General features: G+C 41.8%; 1 protein-coding gene across 1 annotated transcript in view; it reads left to right on the top strand.

Moving 5' to 3' along the window:
• The window catches only part of COL19A1 (collagen type XIX alpha 1 chain), a 332,172-nt gene that overhangs the window by 58,057 nt on the left and 256,053 nt on the right, over positions 1-18,062 (top strand). The window contains exon 10 of the mRNA XM_039532738.1: positions 9,117-9,170. Coding sequence (XP_039388672.1) covers positions 9,117-9,170 — 54 coding nt within the window. The remainder of the gene's footprint in view (positions 1-9,116; positions 9,171-18,062) is intronic.

The raw sequence follows: 18,062 nt of genomic DNA, 5'->3' as shown, positions 1-18,062 counted from the left end.
CCACCAAAATATATATTTGGTTCACTGTGTCTAACCTGCAGTGTTAAGTCTCCAGACATTTACATTTTTCATCTGTTTTAAGTAGTGGCCTTAAAGTTTTCAGTCTGCCTGAAAAAGGAAAGAAAATTCTTCATGTAAAAAACCATAGCCACATACATACAGACATGCTGGTTGATAGCAGTAATTGAACCTGGGAACTTCAGAACTGAAAAGAGGCCTTTCTGCTTGAGCTGAGAACTCCTTTGGCAGTGTGAAAGTGGTAAGTTGTAGTTACTTGGGCAGTCCATTACAGGGAGACATTGTTGCATTTTCTAGACCAGTGTATTGCAGTTACAAAATGAGAAGCAGCAAAGAATCCTGTGGCACCTTATAGACTAACAGACGTTTTGCAGCATGAGTTTTCGTGGGTGAATACCCACTTCTTCGGATGCAAGGGATCCATCCGCGAAAGCTCATGCTGCAAAACGTCTGTTAGTCTATAAAGTGCCACAGGATTCTTTGCTGCTTCTGCAGAACCAGACTAACACGGCTACCCCTCTGATACAAAATGAGAGGTTCTCAAAGCACATATTTCCCTTTTTCAGTATCTTGCTCCCATGTATGCACATGCATGTCATGTGTCAGCATATACCCACTAACTCTAGAGAACATTAAGTGGTCTCTGTCAGGCTCTTCTTTTAGCCTAAGCTCCCCTGACTCCTGCTAAAGCTTTTATATTGATCTAAAACCCTCAGGATGATTCCCTTCATATCTGGTGTTCATTGCACTAATTAATGGCGGGCAACTCTCAAAAGCTTGGAGACTTAATTTAGATATAAACCCAGAAGTTTGCACTCCTGTTAGAAATGTCAGTTTCTTGGGTGTGCAAAATTAGATTGGATTTCTTATGGGAACAACTTTCTTTTGAACCTTCTAGTATTTCTTTCTTCTAATTCGAATTCAAGTTAGAATGGCTTTTAAGGTAGCTAGATATTTCTATTTCTGGTGCCAGGTGGAACACAGACGTGTAAAGGTGCAAATGTGAAAACTTAATCAAACCTAAAAAAAAAGCTGCATTTAGGTTGGGTTTGAGTGATGAGAAAAGTTCATTTATCTGGACCAGTGTCTATTTCTGAGCACAAATGCATAAATGTAATGCAACACTTAGGAATATTTATGTGCACTAGGCCAAATTATGTCCACATTTCCACCCATTCACTGCATTTGCATGTATCTTGCTAACAAAACCATGGGCTAATGTGTGACATAATTAGTTGGTGCTTTCCTTCTCATATCAGATTCAGTTCTTGAAACTGTCTTGTCGTTCTTTTAACATATTTTGCTTTAGGTCAGTTTTGTTGTATGTGATCCTACAATTGTAATGCATGATAAAAGAAACAAGGTACCATCTTCTGTGTTCAGTACTAGCATATAATTCCTAGTTTTACAATAGGTGCACCACATAATGGCTGCATGACATGAAGATTAAAAGGTCAATTGCCTTTGAGGCATTCTGGATAGTTAATGTAATGAGATGATCAAAAAACAGTGCAGGTAGTGTCAGATGTGTAAAATTGCTTCCACTTCAGACTGGGAAATGGTTAGCATCATAAGAAGGGAATATGTTGCTGTCCACACAATCATTATTTAAAACTTGGTTTTGCTTTAGGAGGAATCTTGAAGGAAAATGGAGAGGAACATTTTATTATGTTGATCTGGTAAACTTCCACCCTATCTGCTTATGACTTGACAGAAGTGAGCATTGTCAAAAATATAGCAACTCTCCTATTATCTGTAACATATATCAAGACTCTGAAGAGTCTGCTATTTATTAAATATTTTACTCAGTAAATACCTTGAGTTCTGTTGAGAAGAATTGTCATTATGTTGCCATTCATAGTGAATATTAATAATAGGTTTAAATTCATTTTTTAATGACAGGTCATTGAGCTATTTCAAAATTTAATTATACTGAATGGATTTCATGACCCATAACATTGACAAGATTTTTTCTATATTCAGTTTATGAAACTGTTACCATCTTTAGTGCATTTAAGTATCATTGCTCAGTGGTTGAATGGATGAGCTGACAATTTATTTCCCTCTGGTTGTTTTAGCATTCCTTCAAGGTCTGCATTGCTAACTTTGTATGGGGAAAATCAGGGTATTATCATCTTATACAAATCTGAGACAAATGGTCCTTTACTCTCTTGCAGCCATGAACATCTTTTCACCCATTTCTCCTTGTTTCCCTATATTCCTCCTTCTCTAGAGATCTCATTGCATAATAGCCCATCTTTTTGGCTAAGTTCACTCTGGAACCATTATCCGTACCGTTCCAAAACTGTCCAGAGGTTGTTTTTTTTTTAAATTAGTAGTGCAAGGTTCTCTACTCTCACAAGGCTAAGGTTCTTGGTATAACACTCCCGCCTGCAGGACCGTAGGACTGAGCAGTTTTGAATGACAAGTGGGAAATATTTGTATTGTACCTTTTATCCCCTTCAAACTGACCCTTTGTTCAAGGTTTGAGATGTATCCATAAACCTGAAGGATTATGTTTGTACCAAGGGAGAGTCTGTGAGGCCTTCTCAAACATCTTCACCTTCTCTTTTTAAATAATTAGAGTCACTGGAGCAGGGCAATGGGACCCTGGTCTTCCACTTCCCCAGCGGGTGCCCCAACCACCAGCTACAGAGTCATTTTCTCTTTTTCTCTCTCAGGTCCAGTGCCTCTTGAAGTATTTATCCAAAGTGGAACAGCTTCAACAGGAGAGATTGAGGGAGTCCCACATCAGACTATCTCATAACTCAGTGATACGAGCACCCTGCTGAGAGGTGGGAGACCCCTGTTCAAATCCTTTCTCCACTCGAATTAGAGGGAGTAAATGAACCTGGGTCCCCCACATTCGAGGTGGGTGCTCTAACTACTGGGTTAAAGGTTATAAGGCGGGTGGCAACACCACCACTATCTCCAGCCACTGTTTTGTGTGGAGGGAGGCAGGTGCCTAACTCTTTCTCATAAGAAATTATGTAGGCACCTAAGCCACTTGACTCCAGGAGAGGGGTTCCTGGTTGTGGATTGCTAGCAGAAATAGGTGCTTCCCTGAAACCCAGATTTAGACATCTAAGTCCCTAATGGGTGGGGGGGCTAGGACACACCCCTCTCCTCAGCATCTTCCATTGGCTATTTTAGGCAGCTCTCCACCTAACTTGCTGGCTTTTCTGAATCACATTATTAGGTGCCTAGCTATAAGTCCCTTTGTGGATCTGGGCCTTAGTGGCCTGGGATTAGTGTGTCCCCTTCCTGCTACCTATCCAAGAGTCAGTTGTGTCCTGGCCTCTCTCCAATACCTTTGGTGTGTATTGGTGATTGTCCGTTCCTGATGGTCCCTTTAATAAGATAAAAAGTAGGGGAAGAGGCAACCGGGAAACACCCCCCCCCCCCCCCGCTCAAGTATCAGGGAGAAAGGCTGCCTGTCTCCAGGAGAGGTACGAGGTCACCTGAGCCTAACCCTTACGGTGTTTTATCTGCTCTCAACTCAAAACATCAAGGATTTCACAGTAATTGAAAGAAGGGGCTGGTAATATAAAGGACCACTATACAAGGGAGAGAGATGGGATTCCTGTGGTTGTCAGAGTGTATTCAACTATGGTATAACTTCCAAACAACATAAATAGATGGGTTTTCTTCCAAACTTTGTGAATAAAACATTTGGGTTCAGTTCACCATAACCTTGCAGGCTCACAAAGCTCAGGTTTTGAACTCAGATTTTCTTCTACAACTAGACCACTAGTCTTGTCAGATTATATTAATCAGTTATATTTCATAGTGCATGAACATTTGTTACAGTGCAGTGTAGTTACACTGTAATTACAGTATGGTTCTAATTTTTGATATCTGTAATCACCAGTAATCTTTATAATCAGATTCTTAACTCAAGTGCCCAACTCCCTTTTGTGCCTTTGAAAATATTCCCCATATTACTTATTATTAGCCCTGTAGTTTCATACTTAACAAATGTGGGGTTTTTAGAATCCTGCCTTTAAATCCAAGTCTCTTTAACCCTGAGCCAGCAAATGATGGGTGTCTGGTGAAATCAGTCTGTTTTGTCTGAGTATTTTGGAAAGCTCAAAATTGCCTGATTAAAAATTGCTGCTGATCGTTTATCTCTGAGTCATTGATTTTAATTCTGTTCTATTATTGCACTCATTTGTTGTTAATTTATTTGTTTATATTTATAAAGCACACATTCAGTATTCAGTGTATTGCTGGCATGCTCTGGGATGAGGAAGACTGGTCTAGCAGATGGAGCATAGGGCTGGGAATCAGTGAATCTGTTTTTTCCTCATCTCTGCCACTGATTCTGTGCCTCAGTCACCCCATCTGTAATTTTGAGATAGTGATGCATGCTCACCTTTTGTAAACTACTTTGAGGCCTATGAATGAAAAGCAAAGCATGGTGGTTGTTATAGAATAACAGCAGATAAAATAATAATGTACATAGAATCATAGAATATCAGGGTTGGCAGAGACCTCAGGAGGTCATCTAGTCCAACCCCCTGCTCAAAGCAGGACCAACACCAACTAAATCATCCCAGCCAGGGCTTTGTCAAGCCGGGCCTTAAAAACTTCTAAGGATGGAGATTCCACCACCTTCCAGTGCTTCACCACCCTTCTAGTGAAATAGATTTTCCTAATATCCAACTGAGACCTCCCCCACTGCAACTTGAGACCATTGCTCCTTGTTCTGTCATCTGCCACTACTCAGAACAGCCTAGCTCCATCCTCTTTGGAATCCCCCTTCAGTAGATGTGTAGGAAGAAAAGTAAATATGGCAGGCGACCAGCTTGGCTTAACAGTGAAATCCTTGCTTGTCTTAAACACAAAAAAACAGCTTACAAGAAGTGGAAGATTGGACAAATAACCAGGGAGGAGTATAAAAGTATTGCTCAGGCATGCAGGAGTGAAATCAGGAAGGCCAAATCACACTTGGAGTTGCAGCTAGCCGGAGATGTTAGGAGTAACAAGAAGGGTTTCTTTAGGTATGTTAGCAACAGGAAGAAAGTCAAGGAAAGTGTGGGCCCCTTGCTGAATGAGGGAGGGAACCTAGAGACAGAGGATGTGGAGAAAGCTAGTGTACTAAATGCTTTTTTTGCCTCTGTCTTCACAGACAAGGTCAGCTCCCAGACAGCTGCACTCTGCAGCACGGTATGGGGAGGAGGTGACCAGCTCTCTGTGGAGAAAGAAGTAGTTCGGGGCTATTTAGGAAAGCTGGATGAGCACAAGTCCATGGGGCCGGATGCGCTGCATCTGAGGGTGCTAAAGGAGTTGGCCGATGAGATTGCAGAGCCATTGGCCATTATCTTTGAAAAATCATGGTGATCGGGGGAGGTCCTGGATGACTGGAAAAAAGCTAATGTAGTGCCCATCTTTAAAAAAGGGAAGAAGGAAGATCCAGGGAACTACAGGCCAGTCAGTCTCACCTCAGTCCCTGGAAAAATCATGAAACAGGTCCTCAAGGAATCAATCCGGAACCACTTAAAGGAGGGGAAAGTGATCAGGAACAGTCAGCATGGATTCACCAAGGGCAAGTCATGCCTGACTAACCTAATTGCCTTCTATGATGAGATAACCGGCTCTGTGGATGAGGGGAAAGCAGTGGATGTGCTATTTCTGGACTTTAGCAAAGCTTTTGATACAGTCTCCCACAGTATACTTGCCAGCAAGTTAAAGGAGCTGGCAATGCTCCTACTAATGCAGCCCAATATGCCATTAACCTTCTTGGCAACAAGAGAAAACTGTTGACTTACCGTATTGTCCTAATGTGAGTGTTTAAACGCCCCAGCCTCACGCCAGCCACATCCAGGCAGTGCAGGGTCCTGGTGGGGCAGTTAGAAAGGATCAGGGGATGGATCCTAAGAACATTTGTTGTGCAGGGGAGAGGGTGAGAACTGTTCCCATCAGTCTCCTTGTTGTCCATTCCTTTTCCCTTCTTTATTTACAGTATAACTACAAAATAGTTTTCAATATTTCTGAGTATATAACATATGAAAGCAGGACTACCAAAAGTGTTAAAAGTGTTAAAAATACTGGTACATGTCTTCCTATTCATTAAATAAAATACTGTTTTACTGTTCTACTAATGTGTATATTTTCTTTTTAAAATAGCACCAAACTTTAAGTGTGCAGCTTATAATCAGGAGCGGCCTATACTCGGAACAATACGGTATATCCGGCTTCTCATCCACTGTAAGCCCAGGTCCTTTTCTGCAGAACTACTGCTTAGCTAGTCAGTCCCCAGCCTGTAGCAGTGCATGAGATTTTTCTATCCTAAATGTAGAACTCTGCACTTGCCCTTGTTGAACTTCATCAGATTTCTTTTAGCCCAATCCTACAATTTGTCTAGGTCACTCTGGGCCCTATCCCTATCCTCCAGTGTAGCTACCTCTCCCGCCAGTTTAGTGTCATCCGTGAACTTGCTGAGGGTGCAATCCATCCCATCATCCAGATCATTAATGAAGATGTTAAACAAAACTGGCCTCAGGACCGACCCATCAGGCACTCTGCTAGATACCGGCTGCCAACTAGACATTGAGATGTTGATCCACTACCTGTTGACCCTGATGATCTAGCCAGCTTTCTATCCACCTTCCTATCCATTTGTCCATTCATACCCTTACTGATTCTTTTTTCTGCTATTTAGTCTCTCCTGATGTCTGTATGAAAGCTCAGTCATTCTTATATAGGGAGTATAACAAAGTATAATCTGTACGCTTTGCACTCTGATTATTAAAATCACAATTATATGATACAGGAATAACTTCATAATCCAATTTGCTATGGAATATAGTTGTCTTAAGGTCTTTAGGAGGAAAGTCTATCTACTGTTCTGAAACAGCTGTGTAAATTTACCATGGTTGACTAGTTAGTAAGTCACTCACACTTAGAGCTTTTTTTTACATAAGTAGCATATAGAACTATGAATTTATAGCAAAAAATATGTAAAAATATTCTGCTGAATATAAAATGGTTCTGGTCTCTCTTAGCTGAAAGTGGCACAGGAAGCAAAGTATGATGTGGGTGATTAGGCAAGGAAACAAGAGTAATTCCTGCTGTTCACCCTCTCATAGTGCCAGTGGATGTTTGTCATTCACATACTGAAGATTTTATTCTGCTGTTGGGATTGAACTAACTTAACATAACTTATTCAAGGCAATTTCAATATGAAAAAAATGAAAAAAACTAATCATTGCTTCAATTCACTGGATTTGAATTTTTGCATGGAATGCAGCTGCATACACATGTGTAACTCATTTTGCTTGATTTGCTGATCCCACTCACATGCCATTAAATAAGAGTTGCCAGCTGGCTTGTGCAGGTGCAGTCATTTCTGTGGGTTTCTGTGAATGGATGCTATGGCAAGAGAGGAAGAGACAAAGACAAGGGCAACGGTTATAGGCAACCGAGTGGGTTCATTTCAAAGTTCAGGTAGTAGTCACCTGGAGAAATCTCCTGCTTTTAGAAACTGATAACCAGAAGACATGACCTAAACTTTTTTTCTTTTCTTTATTTGGTGTCTAATTCTGTAACCTTTTTCTCCCACTGAGGAGCACTTATGTGAGTAATGCCATTGAAATCAGTGGGATTACTGTCATATGTGCTATTGACTGAAAAGGGGCTGTGGAATTGAGCTGTTGATTGCTAGGAAAAAAGTTTATTTTTTAGATAAGAGTAGAAAAACTTTTCATTTGTGATTATTAGAGTATCTAATATTGATTCAGTGTTTTTGTTATCTTCCCTCATTTTAATTTCAAAACTTTACAGATTGTCATACTTGAAATTACTAAGGAAGATTTAAGTGTGTGTTATTTTCTTCACTTTTTAAAAAAAACTATGGTACAGATTCTCAGTTATTATAAATTGCCCTAGAAGCATTGAAGTTAGTGAGGTATGCCAATGTACACTAGCTGAGGATTAGTCCAATCAATCTTTTAGCAAATCCCCAACAAATTTTATACTTGTTTTTAAGTATGGGGAGTAGATGAATTTAACATTAAAGGACTTGTTAGCATGAAGTATGGATATTCCAGTTTAGTGAGTACTTCTTTTGCCCCTGACTATTAGCATCTTAAAAAAGAAGAAATACTAGCTGCAGAAGTGAGCTGCTAGCAGTAGAAATATTAGCTGCGTGTAGCATATATGTAGACACTGGGCTAAATCTTGCAGTGAAAGGGAGTTTTGTTTTAGGACAGTAGGATTTTGGCCCCTATATTTTTGAAACCTTCTATAAAATGAGAAAATGGATGACTTATGAGGAGAGGCTGAGGGAACTGAGCTTGTTTAGTTTGCAGAAGAGAAGAGAGAGGGGGGATTTGATAGCAGCCTTCACCTACCTGAAGTGGGGCTCCAAAGAGGATGGAGCTTGGCTGGGTTACCTAGGGAGGTGGCGAAATCTCCATCCTGAGAGGTTTTTAAGGCCCGGCTTGACAAAGCCCTGGCTGGGATGATTTAGTTGGTGTTGGTCCTTCTTTGAGTAGGGGGTTGGATTAGATGACCTCCTGAGGTCTCTTGCAACCCTAATCTTCTATGATTCTATGATTGAAACACACTTTCCTTTTCTCTGATATATCCTAATGAGTGAAGGTACTAGGTACTGATGTTTGTATATCCATAACCCTGTTACAGAAGTACACATCTTGCCCTCATGCATCTGCAATGTAGAAAAATACAAATCTCACCTTTTTCATTATAATGCAAATTATGACAGAAGTGCCCACCCAGAGGTACAACTTTAATACCACAATGACCAGTTCCATTGAAATCAATGGGAGTTCTTGGGGTAGCAAAGTTAAGCATGTGTATAAAGTGTTTACTGGGCCTTAATTCTGAATTGCTTTTCTTTAAGTGAGGTTTTTAATATTATGCCATCAGGTTTTTCCCCCCAAGTTTACATAGCTCATATTTTCACTAAACAATGCTCTCACAATGAGAGCACCATTTTGTGATATCTTGTAAAGCTTGATAGAAAACAGAACTATATATACATGGGAAATAAACAATCTGTTAATAACATGTTGTCTTGGTAGCAAGGCAAACTCAGAAAACTTAAATCTCTAAATATGCAATTTATCTTTTAGGGTGAAGTTGGTGTTAAAGGAGAAAATGGTGTTTCTGGGCTTCCTGGGGAAAAGGTAAGTGTTGACACTACACTCCATATTCTTCATAGAGATGATATTATATGATTATGGAATAACTATGATGTATTTATGTAAGATAGGTCATGTAAGCTATTGAGAGTTATGATTTACTGAATATGATTGTCCTACTAATATGCATGTATAATTTTTGTATGTGAAGTGAGAAATATTGACTATGTATCTGTGTTTCAAATGTGTTTACATATGGGGAACACCCACTAGACAAAAGACTCAGTCTAGATGGCTGGCTGGGAAGGGCCCATTCAAGTTAATAAACCGTTAGGGAGAACAATAGGCCTTAAAAGAAGCTTATTTCACACCAGGGGGAAAGAGAGGGAAGCCTTCCTGAAGGACGCTATAAACAGCCTCTGAGTTATGGTTGCTGTGACACTACAGGCACATGTGACCTGGTCACCTGGTGCTGGACTCCGTCTTGGGATACCAGTGTTTTTCCACTGACTGGCGTGGGAATCAAGCTTTGAGACAAAGCATATACAGAAGCTATTTAAGGCAGGGAAGTGACATCATTGTGGTTCGTCACCAACTCCCCGCCCAAGAAGATTCCTGGAAACAAGTGAGGAACATAAAACTGAGCTGAGGGGAAGTGCTGGATTTTTAGCCAATGAATGAAACACCTGGGGATTCGAAGCTGTAAATTAGTGCAATTTGCTCCTTAAGAATCTGCCAGCCTGTTTATCACTCAGGTTGAGAATTTGCTAATTTAGGGGTGGAGTGGTACAATATTATGAATGGAATTGACCCTCAGGTTTAAATGACTTAAATTCACTTACTAATTGAAAAGATTGTTTATGAAAGTTAATAGGACAGTTGGGAGTAAGAACATACTAATGCAGTTCAACAATACAAATACATCTCAGGCCTGGTCTACACTAGGCATTTAAATCGGTTTTAGGTTTCTGTACTCCTCCTAACGAGGAGTAACGCTAGTATCGGTATTAACATATCGGATTAGGGTTAGTGCAGTGCACCAGTGACCGCTCTGGACCGCAATCTGAACTCGGATGCAGTGGTCAGGTAAACAGGAAAAGACTTTTGAATATTTCCTGTTTGATGGACCATGCGGATGTGATCGCTGTAAGGGCAGGCAAATCCGTTCTATCAGCGCTCCGTTACAGAAGATGAAATTCAGAATCCTTTTTAAAAATCTCCAGACAGACGCCATAGCAGGGACTCAGCGAGCCAAAGAATCAAATGGATGCTCATGGACTGGAGGACTCTCATCATCAGCCTCAGCTGATGGTACAAATCCATCCTCATCATCAGCCTCAGCTGATGGTACAAAAGGACTATCAGCCTATTGGCCCTAATTTTTCTGGTGGATGGATGGTGGATGCTGGGCTTCTCTCCTACACACTGCTTAATGTCCTGTCTGGACTATCATAGCAGCTGGAGGCTGCCTTCCACTCATTTCTCACTAACAAGTCAGTGTGTCTTATTCCTGCATTCTTTATTAATTCATCACACAAGTGGGGATAATCCCTGTGAATAGCATACAGATCATAATTTCTGCAGGCTCTGACACAGAGCAGCTGTGCTCTCTGGTTCTATGATACGGTGGTTCTCTAGTACACTTGCCTATATTAGGCAGCACTGATTCTATTTTTAGATACCAAAGGAAGCTAATGGTACAAAACGATGGAAGGTGCAATATGGCTAAATGGTACAAAAGGACTGGTAGCCATGATCATCCTCAGTTCCAATTTATGGAAGGGTTTGGATGGTGCAATATGGCTAGTAACCATCTCTGCTGTCATGCAAAAGCAAACAAGCTCCATGATTGCCATGCTATGGCATCTGCCACGATTTAATGTGCTTAGTATATTTTATAAATTCTGTTTTACAAAACCGGTTTATGCAAATTCGGAATAATCCCGTAGTGTAGACGTACCCTCAGTGGTCTGAAATTATAAAATGAGAAGCTCTTTGCATCAGAAATAAATTGTGAAATCTATTTGAAAATTAAGTTTAATTACAATTTGAATTTTGGAGCCTACTACTGATAGCTACATTTTAAAATAGAACAATATAATAGGGGACTGGATGGCTCTGAGGGTTGGTTTTGGAATAAAGAGCTTCCACCATCAGGTTATCAATTTAATTCCAACGGAATCTGTAAGTGACTGAGTGTTGCTACCAGGATAGTGGTGCAGCAGTGCCACTATAGTTAAGGTTGCATTACCACCGCTCTTTAAAGGTTGACCTTTACACGAAGTCTTCTAAACTCAACATGCTTAGTCAGATTTTTCTGAAATTTGGTGTGCCTCAGGAGTGAGTCATTTGAGCAAGATCTAGAGATCAGGCTATTCTTATGATGTCAGTCAAAATGATTTCAGTTGGTCAGTTTTTTATCCAAGGTAGTGCGTGGCACCCATTAAGTCTTTGGGGGTTCCAAATTGTTAATGGTATTTAAGAAGGTATTTGCTTCTTTGCCTGCAGAGATGTGCAGTCTGGGAGGATTTCCATATGCATGCACCAATAAAGAAAATGATTGTCGGAGGGTTTCTATGCAACCACTTCCCATCTGTAAATTGCTAAAAATATGCATAGTAGAAAGTCAGCAATGACACAAAATAAAAATTGAAATATCGTACGTACTTGGCTCTTTCTCTGACTTCACATTTGTCTTTTAGAAGTGTAGCTTTTTCCAAAATATTTTGTCTATGTACATTTTTACAATTTAGATTCTTCGGGGGGGGGGGGATTGTAAAAGTCATCTTGCATTAGGATAAGCTCTGTTTAATTCCCATAATAAAACACTTCCTGTGGTTTCCATGATAAAAACAGGTATAAACTCAATTTTTCTAAGTAATTTGCCTAAATTATCAGAAGAAGTTGTTCCTTCCCTGACATGAATGCTGTAATTGCATTCAGTAGTCTATCTTTGGTATCCAGAGTTAATGTTGATTGTTTGGGTCCTTGCTCATTTTACTGCAGCTTTGTCTCCCCAAAACTGTGGTCTGTTTGAAATATCAGAACTTTCCAGCTTTCCTGAGCATTGTAGTCCTTTTTCATTTCAGAACAAGTTAGAGCTGAATTGTCAGAATATTAAATTAAAAGTGAACTAAAATTAAATCTGAAACTGCTAAGTTAAAGCATGCCAAGAACTGTTTTAAAAAAATTAACCACCAACCTATGCAGGGCATAAATTGTCTGAATAATGAGGTACTGTGACGCTTTGGGGGGTTCATCCAAACAATTAAGGGGTTATGTTATCACCTGCCCTATAGCCTTAGGTGCTTCTGTACTGTGCAGCTTAGATCCCTGACACCAGCAGCCTGCTTACAGCACAATGACTTCACCCTGGATTCTATCAGCCTGGCTATTCTTTGCGCAGTGACACCAATAGCCTTCCAGTTCCCAGTCTCCCCACAACCATCTCTTCTGCAGTGCTTAGTCCTTCACAAAACCTTTTTTCAAGTTTGCTGCTTCTTTAAATAAACTGGGACTCTGAGTAAGACTTGCCTGGGAGACCAGAGGCCTGACCCTGCCCACTTTCTCCCCACCTTCGTGTCCAGGGGGAACAACTGTACTCTGAGTGAGCTGGGAAGCTTCTCTCTCTAAGCCCCAAACTGGGGCTCTGAATTACTGAAGACTGTATCTTGACTTTAGTAAGGCTTTTGATAGTGTCTCACATGACCTTCTCATAAACAAACCAGGGAAATACAACCTAGATGGACCTACTATAAGGTAGGTGCATAACTGGTTGGAAAACGGTTCCCAAAGAGTAGTCATCAGTGGTTCATAGTCAAGCTGGAAGGGCATATCAAGTGGAGTCCCGCAGGGATCCGTTCTGGGTCAGGTTCTGTTCAATATCTTCATCAGTGATTTAGATAATGGCATAGAGAGTACGCTTATAAAGTTTGTGGACGATACCAAGCTCAGAGGGATTGCAAGTACTTTGGAGGATAGGCTTAAAATTCAAAATGATCAGGACAAACTGGAGAAATGGTCTGAAGTAACTAGGACAAATCTAAAGTACTCCACTTAGGAAGGAACAATCAGTTGCACACATACAAAATGGGAAATGACTGCCTAGGAAGGAGTACTGCAGAAAGGGACCTGGGAATCATACTGGATCACATGCTAAATATGAGTCTACAGTGTAACATTCTTGCAAACAAAAAAAGCAAACATTCTGGGATGTATTAACAGGAGTGTTGAGAGCAAGACATGAGAAGTAATGATTCTGCTTTTCTCCATGCTGATTAGGCTTCAACTGGAGCATTGTGTCCAGTTCTGGATGCCACATTTCAGGAAAGATGTGGACAAATTGGAGAAAGTCCAGGGAAGAGCAAGAACAATGATTAAAGGTCTAGAAAACATGACCTATGAGGGAAGATTGGGGGTTTAAAAAAAGAGGGTGGGGGTTGTTTAGTCTGGAGAAGAGAAGCCTGAGGAGGGACATAAGTTTTCAAGTACATAAAACAGTGGTTCTCAAACTTTTGCACTGGTAACCTCTTTCACATAGCAAGCCTCTGACTGCGATCCGCCCCCCCCCTTATAAATTAAGGCTGTGGAATCTCAGTCATTAGGGAATTTTGAGAATAGGTTAGACAAACATCTGTCACGGATGGTCTAGATCAGGGGCAGGCAAACTTTTTTTGGCCTGAGGGCCGCATCAGGTTTCGGAAATTGTATGCAGGGCTGGTTTCGGGAGGGGGTCATGGCCTGACCCCCATCTCCTATCCTCCCCCACACCCGGGACTCCTGCCCCATCCAACCCCTGACTGCCCACAGAACCCCCACAACTGACTGCCCCCACCGTCCCATCCAACCACCCCTTCTCCCTGTCCCCTGACTGCCCCCCACCGCCCCATCCAACCCCTCTTCTCATTCCTGACTACCCCCCCGTTCCCCACCCTCTGACTGCCCCGACCCTATCCACACCCCGCCCCTGACCACCACCCCAAACTCCCCTGCCCTCTATCCAACCCTTACCCTACCCCCCGCTCCCTACCCCCTTACCGCGCTGCCTGGAGCACTGGTGGCTGGTGGCGCTACAGCTACACCGCCCAGCTGGAACCAGCCACGCCACCGCACAGCACAGAGCACCGGATCAGGCCAGGCTCTGCAGCTGTGCTGCCCCAGGAACTCGCAGCCCAGAGCAAGGGTTAATAAATGATTAGTAGATGGTTTAATAGTTAATATTTGTAGATTACAACAGCTCAATAGGTTGCTTATAACTATCTATAATATTTACTGTTTGTCTGTAACATACTTATAAACATCTATGAATTCTTTATTAACCATTTGAAAAACGTCTAAATGGAACCTTAATATCAAATGTGACTGTGACAGTGTTTTACAGGCCTTGTTTGTCTCCCGCTTGAGACAAAGGTGCCCTGACACCCCTCTGCTCAAGGAAAATCCACTCAAACAGTGCTACTGACAAGACTTAGTGGTACAAGATAGGTCTATACTGCAATGAAGTGCACAGCTGGCTCAGGTCAGGTGGCTTGGGCTTGGGCTGTGTGACTATAAAATTACAGTGTTGACATTTTGCTGTGGCTGGAGACCAGGCTGAGATCCCAAGAAAGGGGAGGGTCTCAGAGTGTTACCTGCACAAAATTTTCTGTTACTTGCATCCACCTTTACCCAGTTCCTAGGGCTCAGGGCGTACTCTTTGCAGGTTTGTGGGACTTTTTATCAGTGAAAGAGCCTTACATACTAATATTCTTATCCTCTATTTATTAACAATTACCAAGCAGAATAGACATGCTAAGCATACTATGCTATGCTCACCAATCCTGATCAGGCAAGCGGACTTTCCCTGTTGGCCAGCCAGGTAAGGTCAGTCTTGTCTGGATTCTGATTGCTGCACATCATGGTTTATGCAAGGGATTCTTAGCAGCTTTGATCTTAGACTGTACGTCATGGTTATGCAGGGGATTCTTAGCAGCTTTGATCTTAGGCTGTTTCTTAGAGGTGAGTTCTTTTTCCAGGTCTTTCCTTTTTTCTTATTCTTCTGTTCCTTCAGCTAGTCTCCTTCTTGGACCCCAATTTATATAGTGAAACTTGAGTCCTGCTAAGCCATACCTTAACCAATCATTTTTCTGAATTTTACTAACCAATCCTAGCATGCTGTAACAAAGTTATCTAGCCAATCATACCCCACCACCTTAATTAATTTGCACTTAGCAAAACTAATTCTGTAACAGACAGAAACAATCAAAGACCCAGACAGATCATCCAGACAAACAATGGAGAAGTGGGGACTATAAAGACAAAACAATTAAAGAAATGGGGATTTCAGAACCAGAACTATTGATAAGTGATTTCTTGCCAGACAGAATGCCATCAAACAAAGTTTTCTTTAATCATCTTAAGATCTGTTTCTGTATCTGGTGATGGTGGGTGATATTAGGACAGGATTGCCTTCTTAACAGCTCAATATTACAGTAACTCCTCACTTAAAGTTGTCCTGGTTAACGTTGTTTTGTTGTTATGTTGCTGATCAATTAGGGAACATGCTCATTTAAAGTTGCTCCTTTATAACGTCATTTGGCAGCCACCTGCTTTGACCACTGCTTGCAGGAAGAGCAGCCCATTGGAGCTAGCTGGTGGAGGCTTGGAACCAGGATGGACTGGCAGCCTCCCTATCAGTTCCCTGTTCCCCTAAGTTCCCTGTGCAGCAGCTGCCCAGCAGGCTATAAATTGCTGGTAGTTCAGCTGTCCCTCCTCCAACTGCCATATCCTGCTCCTGCCCTTTGCCTTGGAGCTGCTTCCGGGAGCCTCCTGCTTGCTGGGCGGGGCGGGGAGGGGGGGGGTGAGGGGCTAATGTCAGGGTGTCCCCCTTCTCCCTCTGCTCCTGCATCTCACTTACCTCATCTCCATGGTGGGGGGGATGACCGGACACGGCTCAGGATAGAGGGAGCTTCCTGGGAGCAGCTGCTGTCTCAACTTGCTGATCTACTTAACAAGGCAGTTTACTTAGAGTGGGGTCAGCGTACTTAAAGGGGCAATACGCATCTCTCTCTCACACAGGGTGTGTGTCTCTGTCTGCCATGCTGTCTCCCCTCCCTCCATTCATGTGTGAGGCTACATTAACAACAATGAGTTAACCCTTGAGGGCTCAGCCAAAAGCTAGTTCATTATTTAGCAGTAAGACATTCCCTGGGAAATATCCCACCCTTTGACTTCACCATCTCAACCAAGCTTCACAGTCATCACTGTGTACAGTGTTAAATTGTTTAAAACTTATACCCCCTGTTTACATTAATTCTTATGGGGAAATTGGATTTGCTTAACATCATTTCGCTTAATGTACAGGAACTCCTCGCTTTGTTTTAATGTAATTTAGATGGAATGTGAGGATGTAACTTTCTGCTTCTTGATTAATGGCTGCTGCTCTCCTAATATGGCTGCGGACAAAGGCCTTAGGCCTTACACCATGGCTACAGGAAAAGGTCTCAGACCTTACAAGAGGCTGAACTTCAGCCCAGGTCTGAATATCTACACTGCAATTGTATAGACCCACAGCCTGAGCCCATTAAGCCAGAGTCAGCTGACCCAGGCCAGCCATGGGTGTTTTACTGCAGAGTAGACATCTTCCCAGAGACCTAGAAAGGCAAGGAGGGGACATGACTAATCAGGAACTAGCAAGCCAATTAAGGCGGCTTGCCTGCTTCTTAGGGGTATATAAGGTGAGACTAGGACAGAGAAGGAACTCTTCAGTGCTAACCCAGAACTACAGGGCCAGGTCAAGGCCTTGCTGTAAAATGCTGCAACTAAGGGTAAGGCTACACTACGAGGCTTTTAGCAACACAGCTGTGCCATCACTACAGCCATGCTGCTAAAAGAAATGAGAGTTGTTTTACAGGTTCAAGCAGGCATATACGCACAAATGAGTTTGTGTGTGATTCTAAAGATGACAGAGGTGTAGCAATCTGTCAGCATTGAATGTCTTTTTAGGGCTTAACACAGGTCAACCCTGGGGATCTCTGCTTTTTGTTTCCTAGTTCCAGCCCTTGTAAGAGTTCAAACTTGAAAGAGATGAAAAATCTTCATGTTAGCTATTTTTATTTCCCTCTTCTGGCATTCCAGCTGATGGGACAAGGCCTCCTGCACATACTTCTCCATGGTGGATGGGGGCAATTAACACAGCTTTTCTCCTTTGATGGCCCATTTAATTTTGATAGTCCTCCTGGATGGGTGGGTGGAGCCACTTTTCCTGTCTGAGTTCACACGTTCAGAACAGGCATTTTTACAGTTCTAAAACAAACTTATATTTTTATCTTGTAGCATGGAATACAGATATTGCAAGTTAAATTAATGCATGCATTAATTTACAAGCAGTTCATACAGTCTAAACACTAAATACATTAATATAAGATTAATACCTATTTTGAACAAAACTAACACGACGATGAACTGGCTTGGTTTCCAGCTATGAGTTTATCCGTTCTTAACTAACATCTATAACCTTGGCCAGAGCTGGCACCCAGGTTATCAGCATCATAGACTCAAACGCGTTTTCCATGACATAATTTGATATTGCCAAAAGACATGGAATGTGTGGCCTGTTCTGCCTTTTCAGCATATACTCCTGGATCAACAACCACTGATATAAATACACAGAACTGCAACAATGTTTGTGTTATACAGGAGGTCAGACTAGATGATCTAAATGGTCCTTTCTGGCTTTGGAATCTGTGGTTGTGTGCGTGACATTAGTGTGTGAGCTTCTGGTAATGCACTCTTTTCTCTGCAGCTGTCTTGATAGATCTCTCAGTTTGGATACACTGCCTAGCACAATTCCTGCGTTGTATGGAACCTTGGCAGAATTCAGGATATTTCTGAAGCTACTGTTCAGCATCTCCATGGAAGCTTCAAAAATACTTGACATTTCTTATAGCCTTGATGTAT

This window comes from Mauremys reevesii, linkage group 3, assembly GCF_016161935.1.
Source record: "Mauremys reevesii isolate NIE-2019 linkage group 3, ASM1616193v1, whole genome shotgun sequence".
NCBI lineage: Eukaryota > Metazoa > Chordata > Testudines > Geoemydidae > Mauremys > Mauremys reevesii.
The sequence above is the reverse complement of the archived record's forward strand: the minus strand, read 5'-3'. Positions and strand labels throughout refer to the sequence as shown.